Below are 11,365 nucleotides of genomic sequence, written 5' to 3' on the forward strand. Positions count from 1 at the left end.
TAGTTTCGTAGACTTTTTGCTGCTTTTCACGGATTTTTTGTTTGTTTTAAATGTTTTTTTTTGTTGTTGCAACTAATGAACTGGTTGAATGTTAATAGTTCTAATACAGCAGGGTATGTTTCTATACTTGGCTACAAATGTTAATGCACACCTTAAAAAAGTATTTTTATTAAATTGATAGTTAAAAGAATTATGTGCAGTATCCCAATTAAATTGAAATCCCTAAATAAGCATAGAATCCCCCCCCCCCCTTTTTGAAATAAAATGAAAATAAGAGGGTGTAATTTCTTCCGTGTTTATTTTTAGTTTAGAGTAGGCTAGATTAGGTCACATATGATACACAGGGACCCTCACAAGAATTTGGTATATTGAAAAGAAAATACCAACCCCCAACTATGGTTTAAATTCATTTTAAAATTAAACATTCTAACTTATTTACTTATATTATTTGATGTCATTTATAATATATATATTGTTGTTTTTATTGAACATTGCTTACCTGAATTTGGCAGAAACAGATTTATCAAAATATATATTAAATTTTCGAGCTTCTGTATCTGTGCATTCCACCTAAATAACATGATTCTGATTATGTATGTAATGAATCTTTTTTCTCGTATTCATTCGAAACCGGTGGAATAGAACCGTTTCTCATCTCATCTCGGGGCTAAAAAACTGGCTTTAATCTTATAATTGTACATTCTATATCCGCGGAAAGCTATTTATAATACGATGCGGGAAATAACTATTCTTTTCTTTTGATGTATTATAATTTTTCAGTATTGTTAATGTTGTTACTTGTTATTATTTTGGCACGAAGGCTAGTTATAAGGTATTTGTGTTTTGCCTTAAAACACAAAAAGAAATCACAAAAAATCCTTTAACTTATTAATTTTTAATTCAATTTAAAACGATTTCTTTACTTGAAAATATAATAACTGTTATTCTAGTAACACATAGAAACCGATTAATATCCACTGGATTAGAACCAGCTCTCGGCTATACTGAAAAATCATGTATAACATCGCATTACAGACAATTTTTCACGAATAAAGGACAAAAATAAAAAAAAAACTGGTTTATAATCTTATAATTTTTCATTTAAACTTTCGCGAAGAGCTGTTGCGATAAATAACTACCTATTCTATTTTATTATGTCCTTAAGCTTAGCTGCACTATAATTAATACACTTACCCTGTATGGTATTCCTTCTCCAACTTCTCCAAAAAGATATCTCAGTGACTGTATTAATAGTTTATTCTTTATTAAAATAACACTGTATCCAGGGGCGTCCAAGCTTTTTTTTGGGGGGAGGTAAAAAATTTTAGGGGGGGGGGTAATTCGTGTTTGGGGGGGGTAAAATGGCGCGCGAAGCGCGCCGAAATTTTTTTTTACCCCCCCCAAAATTTTTACCCCGGGGGTAAAATTTGATTGGGGGGGGGGTAATTACCCCCCCTAAAGTCTGTTGGGGGGGGTAAATACTCCCCCCAAATCTGTTGGGGGGGGTAATTACCCCCCCCAAACTAATTTACCCCGGGGGTAAAATTTTTGGGGGGGGTAATTTAATTATGTAAAAAAAGCACCTACCTAATCTATTAAGTTAATAAGTACTATCCTATAACATAAAGTAGTAAGTAAGGTTTATTTGACTATAGCTTCAGATTTCATTACTTTTAATACTGAGTTCTCCTTTTTAGGAAAGCTTCACATAGATCCCATGATGGTTCCTCACTATTATAGGTCAATCCTTTGAGTGGTTTTAGGCTATTTTTCTCCTCCCTTTTTACCCTTTAGAAAACACGAGTTCTTAGATGCTAAGGGCGCCACTACTATTCAAATATATAGTAGTATCTCATTCTTTAGAACATAAAATTACAATAATTAACTCACTAACCAATGAACCAATATGATTATACTTTAAAGTGAAGCGTCTTATAGTTCCTGGTAAGTTTTATAACTAGTTTTGAGACACCCTGACATCCTCCCAAAAGAAATCGCCTATAGAAATTCTTTTTCATTATTTAATGAAATATTTAATTTAGTTAGGTATCTATTTTATGGAATCTTCAGTGCTTTACAATTACATCATAGATCCCCGGGATGGTTTTAGCCCTTATAAAGGCCCAAGCAAATAAAACATGATCAAACTATTAAATTTTTTGTTATCATGGTTAAGAACTGTTTTAACTGGTTGGACTATATTGGGGTATAGTCCCTTTTGTGGCAACGCTCTTTAAGGGGCGTTTCTTCGTTTTTTTCACACAAGCTTCTCTCCTATTTCTAGCCCCTGCGGGGGGCCAATTGCTTAACCATGTGGGGCAATCACCTAAACCAATATAACCTATCCTAAAATAAACTATCAGTAAAATTTTTTTTAAAGAACATTCAATTTGGGGGGGGTAAATACCCCCCCCAAAAATTTTTTTTTAAAGAACATTTATTTTGGGGGGTTAATTACCCCCCCCAAAATGGTTTGGGGGGGGTAAATACCCCCCCCAAAATGGTTTGGGGGGGGTAAATACCCACCCCAAAATGGTTTGGGGGGGGGGGGTAAATACCCCCCCCAAAATCGTTGGGGGTGCCTACGGCACCCCCAAGGTAGGGGTAATTTTTTTTGGGGGGGGGTATTGTTCACAAAATTTTGGGGGTGCCAAATGGCCCATTACCCCCCCCCTTGGACGCCTATGACTGTATCTAATCTAAGTAAACATTACTAGGTGAAATTCATCATAAACATAAATAAGTTCAATGTTCAAAGAATAAATGCCTGGTTGATATGAGCAACTATCGAATCTTCAGAGAATTCAAAATATTCTTCTTCAAATTCTAAATCTAAAATAATAAAATGCTTAATTCGTTACATAGACTTCCAAGGGGGGGGGGGGGTAAAGGGGTGATTACCCCCCCAAAATAAAAAAAGGCCTCAATGAAATACATATGATGATATTACCCCCCCCCCCCCCCAAAAAAAAAAAAATAAGCTTGGACGCCCCTGATTCGTTAGTGTGAATTTCAAACCCGCTACTGTTGCATAACACATAGCGAATCCACTAGTTGTTGGGAAGGCGAAAGGTTCGAATCTCGGCCCAACAACACGTTGAAAGTAAATACGTTAAAAATTGTTTCTACTGATGTGTAAGGTGCGCGACTTAAATTGTATGATAGATGCCTTGGCCCAAAACAGGATCAACTCGTTAACATGTAAAGTAAGGACTCCAGGACAAAGGTTTTTGTTGTCTGAGTAATCAGGCACATCAATAATCAATATTTGGTTCAGAGATGCACCAAAATAAGATCCTCAATTGGCTATCCGTGGCTAAGTGTTCATTTCATCCTTAGCTTTGGCATGATAAAGAATCTGATTGTTTTCGATTCTAATCCAAGTAAGTTTAAAAATTGAAATGATGTTATAAGTTTTCCAGTATGGCTTCGAAACGGATTAATATCCGCTGGATTAGAACCGATTCTTAACCCTAATGAAAAATCACAAATAGAATCGTATTACAGACAATTTTCCACAAATATTTAATAAAAATCATAATCATGCCAACTTTGTTAATCTGAGCCTTCGACACATCTGGTTTTCATCTTATAATTTTTCATATAATAACCGCGGAAACCTGTCTATAATACGATACGATTAAATATTAACTTACCTAAAACCACCGACAAACAGATCTCTCCCATAACATTATCAAATAAAATATCTGAAAAAAATATATAAAAAAATTATCTAAGTTTATCTACATAAAAATACATATGTTTGTACAGATATGCAAAAATTGTATTTTTAAATTGATTTAATTTCTAACAAGCTAATAAGGCTTATATCTAGAATTTGATTGATTGATTGAAGTCGATTTCCCGCCAATATTTAAATCCTGTTCGAGTATTTTCAATTTAGCTTCAAGTTGGCGGATTTTTTCCAACTTGTCAGCTGACGTGGTGGACTTTGTGGAGTTGCCAGCTGTTAACACGGCTGGAACAGCTGTTTCTGTGGTCTTAACGGTTTTGGAAGATGTCGGGGTAGAGGTAGAGTTGGCATATCGCACTTGAAGATCCTAGAAAAGTTCAAATAGAAAAAACTTTTTATTATAACTCGGACAATTTGGTTTATTTGACAAGTAAAGACTATGCTATAGTTTAGTCATCTCATTTTAAATAAACAGAAAGAGGGGGGTAGGTTGGGCTAAAATTCCGTAAAGGTGTGAGTTTTAAGGCTTAAAAACAGCAGTAGAACGATAATATTCACTAAATATGTGTATTCCTTATTGAATAGAACCATAGACAATTTTTTTTTTATATATTTATATTTAGTGAATATTATCATTCTACTACTGTTTTTAAGCCTTAAAACCCACACCTTTACGGTATTTTAGCACAAACTACCTCCCCCTTTGTACACATTTTTAATAATATAATAGTGAGTTTAATGCGTGGAGGAGATTACGATTGTTAAGACAACCTAATTAACAATCTTTTAAAGACATTCAGACGTGTATTCCCTGAGTAGTTCAGAATAGCTGTTCTCAAAAGGTAAAAAAATGTCCTTAACCTACCCGTCCGTTTATTTTCTTGTTGTTCAGCTGTTGAATAGCTTTCTTTGCCGCGTCACTAGACTCGAAGGTAACAAATGCATAACCCCTCGGGGTTCTGCTACCTTTCTCAGTGTTCATGGTGTATAGAAAATCAAAGGCAGTAACTTTACCAAAGGCCTCGAAAAGTTTAAGAAGTTGATACTCAGACAGCTTCGAGTCGATATTCCCGACCCATAATTTACTTTGAGAACTCATTATTAGTTGATTGATTAATTGTATTTATAAATTAGTAGATTTTCTATTTCAATATTGGTAGATTTTTTTTTTTTCGTAGGTAGGTAACTGATGGTAATATGGAAGCTTTCTGTAATTTTTTAATTATTTTATGAGTTTTCTTTTTCTTTAAAGCCACATTGAGTACATGTAAAGAAGACTGTTTGACCTTCGTCGGCAGATCTGAAAAAAAGTTTCCTTAGGAATCTAAATAATCAAAAACAACAAGTCAAATAATACGCATTATTTACACATAAAAATACCAGTGAAGTATACAATACATTACCGTATGTAAGATAATGCAATGTTAATGCGAATTTGACTAAGAAAGTTCAGCTTTATGTTAACAGGTTACATTCCCAAGTCATAGAGTAGGTAAGCTTCTAGAATCTATGTTTTGATCAATTGTGTTTTGTTACCTCAGCTGTAGAGTAGCAAAAGACATTTTGTCATTCTTGCATTTTGGACAAGTTCTTTCAATGACAGGACCTTCGGATTCTTCTGTCTTCTTCTTTGGCATAGACACCTTGTTAAACTTTACGGTGTAGAAAATTTCCTAAATAAATAATAGTTGTAGAATATAAATAAGGAGAGCTAATGGAACTAAATTAACTTTTATGTCCTGTATATGTGAATTACTCCATGTTTCTTGTGTGTGTACGATTTTATCCTAATATAAAAGTTAGAGGATCTGTGCCTGTGTGTCTACCCAATGTAGCTTCTTATTTTACTTTTTCTGTTCAAAAGCTAAAGTTGAAAATTGGTTTTGGTCGACTCCCCCACGCCCTCTTCCCAAGAGCCCCTTTAGGCCTCCAGAGACGTATCCGCTAGTATAGATTATTGAGGTTTGTTCTGTAAAGTCTCAATTTAATGCTTTGGTACTATGATTATAAGGTGAAATTTCTTATCTATAATACAAAATAGCTTGATGTCTGTCTGTCTGTCCGTCCGTCGGAAGCTTAAGATCTCGGTAACCACTGAACCGATCTGATTCTACTCTACAGGGAATATACCTACTGGTCCTGTGGTGGTTTTAGGCTATTTTCTTGGGGGGGTGGGACACCCCCAACCCCCCAAAAAAACAAAATTCTCCTCCCATTTTTTTTGCAGAACATTTCCTTGGTCCTTTTTTTTGCAGAACATTTCCTTGGTCCTTTTTTTTTTTGCATAACATTTCCCTGGTCCTTTTACGAATTTCACCTTTTTTTATCACCTCTTGGGGCAGCCTCTAGAGGCTAGGGGCGAAGCCGCTAGTAGTTCTTGTAGTAACTGTCGGAAAGACGAAATAGCCTAATTAGTAATTATAGAGTAGCAGCACTTCCACAGACTGATAAAAAATGGACAAACTTACCGATTCTTGATAGTCCACAGCATCAATTTCAGTCTTGCACACACGACAGTGTACCGTTCCTATGTTCTAAAATCAATAAAATAAGAATAAGGCCGATTTAAAAAAATTAATAAATTGGATTAGTAGGTGGGAGTGGAGTTACACCAACAAAAACCTTTAATAGTTATTTATAGCAACGTATTATAAACAGCTTTCCGCGGATATATAAATGTACAATTATACGATGAAAACCAGTTTTGTTAGACCCGAGATGCCAAAGGCTAACAAAACTGGTTTTACTAGTATGATTGCACATTTTATATTCTTAGAAAACTGGATATAATACGATACGATACATGATTTTTTAGTATGGCTTAGAATCAGTTCTAATCCAGCGGATATTGATCGGTTTAGAAGCGAAACCTACTAATATATTTCATCCTGTCCGCTTTAACTTTACGGCCTCTATCTAGCAGCGGTTGCCACCGACATTAATAAATGATTACCCTCAATGGCGGTAGAAGAGCTCCACAATCTCTGCAGAAATCCACCTCAGGGTTAAACAAGTGCTTTCCACTCATTCTCAATTATAAACATCTCAATTGATGCCAAACTTCAAGAATAAATTTTGTGTAATTTGTATTCTATTTTCTATCTGAAATTAAGGTTATAAAGCTTAGGTAAGTAAAGAAGTAAAACCTAATCATATAAACATTAAATTAATTTCTGTTACAATCATGTATTCTCAAAGAAAAGCACCATGCCTAAAATCTTGAAGTTTTGTTCTCAAAATTTTGATTCAACCACTTAGCTCTAAACACTAACCTATCCAAATATAACGTTTTATAAGCATTGGGTGCTCCACTTACTGAATAAAGTTGTGCCTATTATTTGGTAAATAGCATCGTTTGACTTGTCATATATAAATATTAACATTAACAAAGCATTATTAAAAACTTGACAATATTTACTAAAATGTTAGTACAGTATTTTGTTTGGTATGGATTGCATATATATTATATATATATTTTATATAATCATAGCTAGTGTACAGATTTTGTTGCATATTATGTACAAAATGCGTTTGTTATTTTTGTGACTCATTAATTTTAAATGGCATAAAAGTTATATATTATGGAATGCAAGCGTGAAAGCTCTCCTTATATGATACATATTTTACTAAACAAATATATTTACAGTGATTCTAATAAAAATGTTCTAAATCATTAATAACGGATTATTGTTTCCTGAAATCTAAGGACTACCTTGTATTTTTTTGTGTAACTTTAAAAATGAAAGAATAATTTTTAGGAGCACAGCATTACCTTTTAATAAAAATTCTTAAAAACAAAGTAGGTATATTATCTTCAGAAGAGCAGTTACAAATAAAAATAAAACTATTATTAATGAAAAAGAATAGGTACAGTATATTTGAGAAGATTTTTGTAAAAATAAAACACTAGGTATTCATAGCATTTTAGTAATTTAGCTAATTAGATTTTGAATAAAATGTATTAATATATATTATAAAATACAAAACAAAGTAGTTTTATTTTTACCAATGTTATCAGACGGACTTGGCCTAAGAGCATTGGCACTAATAATAATCCGTTATCAATGATATTATTCTACGAAAATGGACACAACTATCAGTGTTACGCTAATTATGATATGGCACAAAGGGCAAAGGCATTAATATATTTATGCAAAGGTACTAAAACAAAGTTTTTCAATAGGTATGACTTTTTATTATAAGATTATTTTGTGTAAAAGCAGCAGGTAGCAACAATACTATTTTGGTTCCTTGGTTACTTTAGTAATATAAATTACAATTTTTGTAGGAAAACAACGATTTAAATAGAAGATACCTGATTTGTGATTTAGCATTTTATGAGTTAAAGTTTAAAAGATGTCAATGTTCTTTTTAAAAACAAGATTAATTTTCTAATTCAAGTTCCATTCATCTATTTAATTATCCTAATAAAAGTATGTGCAATATTTCAGCATACAAAAAAAATACTTTTCAATAAAGTTGTAAGTTAATGGCACAAAGTTTCAAAACTAGAGATTTTTGTCAAAAAAATGCATGATTGCTTTACAAATAGTATGTACAAAGGATATGTAAATTTAACAAGCATATAAAATAATTGAGTAGCTTAAAATATCTTTAAATTAGGGAGATTCAAGAAAATTTAAAAAATTGAAATTAATGTTTTTGTAGAATATCACCAATATCCATGAGCATAGATTCTTGTTCAATTTGAAGCTCGTCTTTGGAAATTAAAAGTTGCACTAATTCTTTGTTGTACTGCTCAATTGAGTCTGCCATGTCATTGACAATTACTTGCAGGGAACTATAATTCATACCTTTCAGAGAATGTTCGTTCAATTCAGTGTAATCCATGCCAATAAGAGCTTTAATCTTATTAAGACCAGCACACTTTTGGCGAGCTTGTTTTTCTTGCATAACTTGTGATCGTGCAATTTGATGACATTGAGCAAGCGCCTGACATGCAGATTCCTTAATGCGACGCTTTTCAATCTCAAAAGCTTCGTCAGCATCTGGAGTTTTTAATGGATCAACATAACTAAAATCTACTGGATTAATATCACTTTTAACCAATGCATTAGGGGTATGCGAAACAGAATTATTTTCATCACTTTCTTCATCTAAACCTTCGTTGTCATCAAAAGCTTTTTCATTAATAAAACAAATTTCCAAATCATCATTTTGATCCTTAACACTATCACCATCATTTGTCTCATTTTCTTCATCGCCAAAATCTGTCAACTTTTTAAGGATATCTTCTCTGGTATGAACTGTAGGACGTCGTTTTTCTTGTGGAGGATTTTTAGCCTTTTCCTTGTTGATTCCATATTCATCATTATCATCCCCAACAACTTTAATAAACTTTGCAACGACAGATTCTTCTAACAAATCTGTAGGTGAAATGGCAGGAGAAAAGTTGTCACCTGTGTTTCTACTTCTGTATTGATATTTGTGTGATATTCCGTTGTTATAGTGGCTACCAAATGAACTGTAATTTTGTTGGTCCTAAAAAAAAGAAAAATAATTAAAAATGAGTTAATCCATAGACGGAGTTGCTTTTTTAGAGCTACGATTTGTTTTGAAGTTACTTTAAGAATATAAGGGTGGAAAGGGGCAATTAACAATTTATTATAAAGTATAAATGTAGTTAACATATTTCCAAATTTTGTGTAAAAATTAAAGATTTTTACCTGAATAACTGGAAGACTGGTACTTTTGGGCATCTTTGGTTTCAAATAATCTCCAAATTTGGTGGACTCTGACCGGATCATGCTTCCTACTTGAGCTGCATCACTTCGAAAATTCTAAAAAAAATTAATTTAGATAATCTTGAAAAATAATTTCAATATACAATGTATGATTTCAGAAATAAATTTAATCTCTTTGTATGTAAAACATGTATATGTATGGATTAGGGTTGGGCCGGATATCCGGTTTGGCCGGTTATCCGGCCGGATATCCGGCCATTTTCAATATCCGGCCGGATACCAGATATTAAAACTATCCGGTTACAGGATATCTGGCTGATTTTTGACGCCGGATATCCGGTAATTTGCCGGATATCGAACGTAAGCCAGATATCCGGCCCAACCCTAGTATGGATATTTAATTCACATCTGTTTATGATAAACGAAAAACTTGAGGATAATTGGAAATTAGGTTAGAACTTGTCAAGCCACAGTACATGTACGTGCCTATGTAATAGGTAAGATAAAAATTAAGAGTGGGGGGGGAGAAGGGAAGTTTTGACACATTTGCGTAAAACTGGTATATAGGCTTTATCTTTGGACTGAGAGGATAGGTTAAAAAAGATAAAATCATTGTTAAACGATGAATTTTCCCAAGTTTTAAGATTTTTTGGATATGCCTCAAGGTTCCGGAGCTCCAGTCCTCCTGGTTCCGGAGCTCCAGGCCGTCTCTATGTACAGGTAAAAATGAAAGGAAAAAAAATTTAAGAGTTAGAGGTCAACTTATGAAACAAAATATGCATGTTTTTTCTTCAAATATGCGAATAACATTAAAAAAATGTATGTTTGTTTTATAAATTGACCTCTAACTCTTAGAAGAAAAAAATATTTCTTTCATTTTTACCTGTCCAGAAACCACCTGGAGCTCCGTAACCTGGAGGCCTATCCAAAAAATCTTAAAACTTGGGAAAATTTATCATATAAGAATGATTTTATCTTTAATAAATGTGTCAAATGTGTCAGAACTCCCCCCCCCCCCCCTTACTAAAATCAAGACTATATACACTGCCATCATTACCAGTTTATTTTCTTGTGGTTGACGATGGCCTGTTAATGGTTATGGTTAATTTGTACCTGTACATATTGTGAGGAACCGTACAGCAAGCTTTCCTTGGCCTTCCCCAACTCATGATTCAAATCAGACAAACTCAACTCTGATATTTTACTCATCAAACCACCGAACGGCATTCTGATATCAGGTTTGGATTAATCTATGATGTAAAATTTCTAACTGAAATTTTGAGTTATGATAAAGACATGTCTGAAAAAATCTAATATATTCACATATATTTACAATAGACGATCCTTTAATTTTTATTGAAATGAAGAATTTCTAATCTAATATACTATAAAATAGCTAAATGGTAAAATTTAATAAATAAAATCGATAAACATATTCTATTACTATAAAGTGAAGATAACTAGAGTCTAGGTAATCATTTATCAATTTTTAATCTTCACATTATTTTGTAAACGAATGACAGGGATCTCACATGAAATTTTTTTTTTACACGACTTTTTTTTAAAAAAGGGAAGGGGGGGAAGAAAAAGGGGGAAAAGGGGAATTAAAAAGGGAAGGGGGTAAGGCAAGAAAATTTTAAAAATACACGACTTTTTGGCAAAAGTCGTGTAAAAAACACGACCTTGTGATCCCTGACGAATGAATGTCTTACTTTACATAACGCGGCATTCCTGTGCGCACACAGTTGCCAAAATAAAAATTTTAAGTAACTTAAATCAAACATTTTTTTAAAATAATGAAAATTAAAAATAAGCATTTCTTTTCAAGTTTTCATTCCAGACTTATCTCTTTAAAGAACAAACTAGCATGTATATTCTTAAAAGTGAAAAAAAACTTTATCCGCACAAAAATAGATTTATACGGCAACTTTGCTTTATCGCGCTTTTGCCGCGTCTAATTTTATTA

At 33.1% G+C, this 11,365-nt stretch overlaps 3 protein-coding genes, 1 long non-coding RNA gene and 1 other non-coding gene across 5 annotated transcripts; 1 reads left to right on the forward strand and 4 right to left on the reverse strand.

The window, feature by feature from the left end:
• Window positions 1-9: 9 nt before the first annotated feature.
• Window positions 10-3,761, reverse strand: LOC145319472 (uncharacterized). The gene is made up of 5 exons (XR_013879859.1): window positions 3,657-3,761; window positions 2,768-2,832; window positions 1,195-1,242; window positions 500-570; window positions 10-151 (listed from the first exon to the last, which is right to left on the reverse strand). It is a non-coding gene; the product is annotated as an uncharacterized LOC145319472 (long non-coding RNA).
• Window positions 2,444-2,571, forward strand: LOC145320414 (small nucleolar RNA ceN39). The gene has a single exon (XR_013880200.1). It is a non-coding gene; the product is annotated as a small nucleolar RNA ceN39 (small nucleolar RNA).
• LOC145319470 (putative RNA-binding protein 18) lies at window positions 3,707-4,793 on the reverse strand. The gene is made up of 2 exons (XM_080161619.1): window positions 4,560-4,793; window positions 3,707-4,061 (listed from the first exon to the last, which is right to left on the reverse strand). The coding sequence occupies exons 1-2, from the start codon at window positions 4,791-4,793 to the stop codon at window positions 3,816-3,818; spliced, it is 480 nt and encodes a 159-aa protein (XP_080017745.1). The 3' UTR covers window positions 3,707-3,815.
• A 61-nt stretch (window positions 4,794-4,854) lies between these two features.
• Polr1H (RNA polymerase I subunit RpI12) lies at window positions 4,855-6,826 on the reverse strand. The gene is made up of 4 exons (XM_080161620.1): window positions 6,648-6,826; window positions 6,163-6,228; window positions 5,231-5,367; window positions 4,855-4,994 (listed from the first exon to the last, which is right to left on the reverse strand). Exons 1-4 carry the CDS (start codon window positions 6,720-6,722, stop codon window positions 4,922-4,924), a joined length of 351 nt encoding a protein of 116 aa, XP_080017746.1. The 5' UTR covers window positions 6,723-6,826; the 3' UTR covers window positions 4,855-4,921.
• Window positions 6,827-7,876: 1,050 nt separating this feature from the next.
• Window positions 7,877-10,714, reverse strand: Schip1 (Schwannomin interacting protein 1). The gene is made up of 3 exons (XM_080161617.1): window positions 10,513-10,714; window positions 9,382-9,495; window positions 7,877-9,196 (listed from the first exon to the last, which is right to left on the reverse strand). The coding sequence occupies exons 1-3, from the start codon at window positions 10,624-10,626 to the stop codon at window positions 8,348-8,350; spliced, it is 1,077 nt and encodes a 358-aa protein (XP_080017743.1). The 5' UTR covers window positions 10,627-10,714; the 3' UTR covers window positions 7,877-8,347.
• Window positions 10,715-11,365: the final 651 nt, after the last annotated feature.

Source organism: Acartia tonsa, chromosome 5 (genome assembly GCF_053477335.1).
Source record: "Acartia tonsa isolate MP-2025a chromosome 5, ASM5347733v1, whole genome shotgun sequence".
In the NCBI taxonomy this organism is placed as follows: Eukaryota; Metazoa; Arthropoda; class Copepoda; order Calanoida; family Acartiidae; genus Acartia; species Acartia tonsa.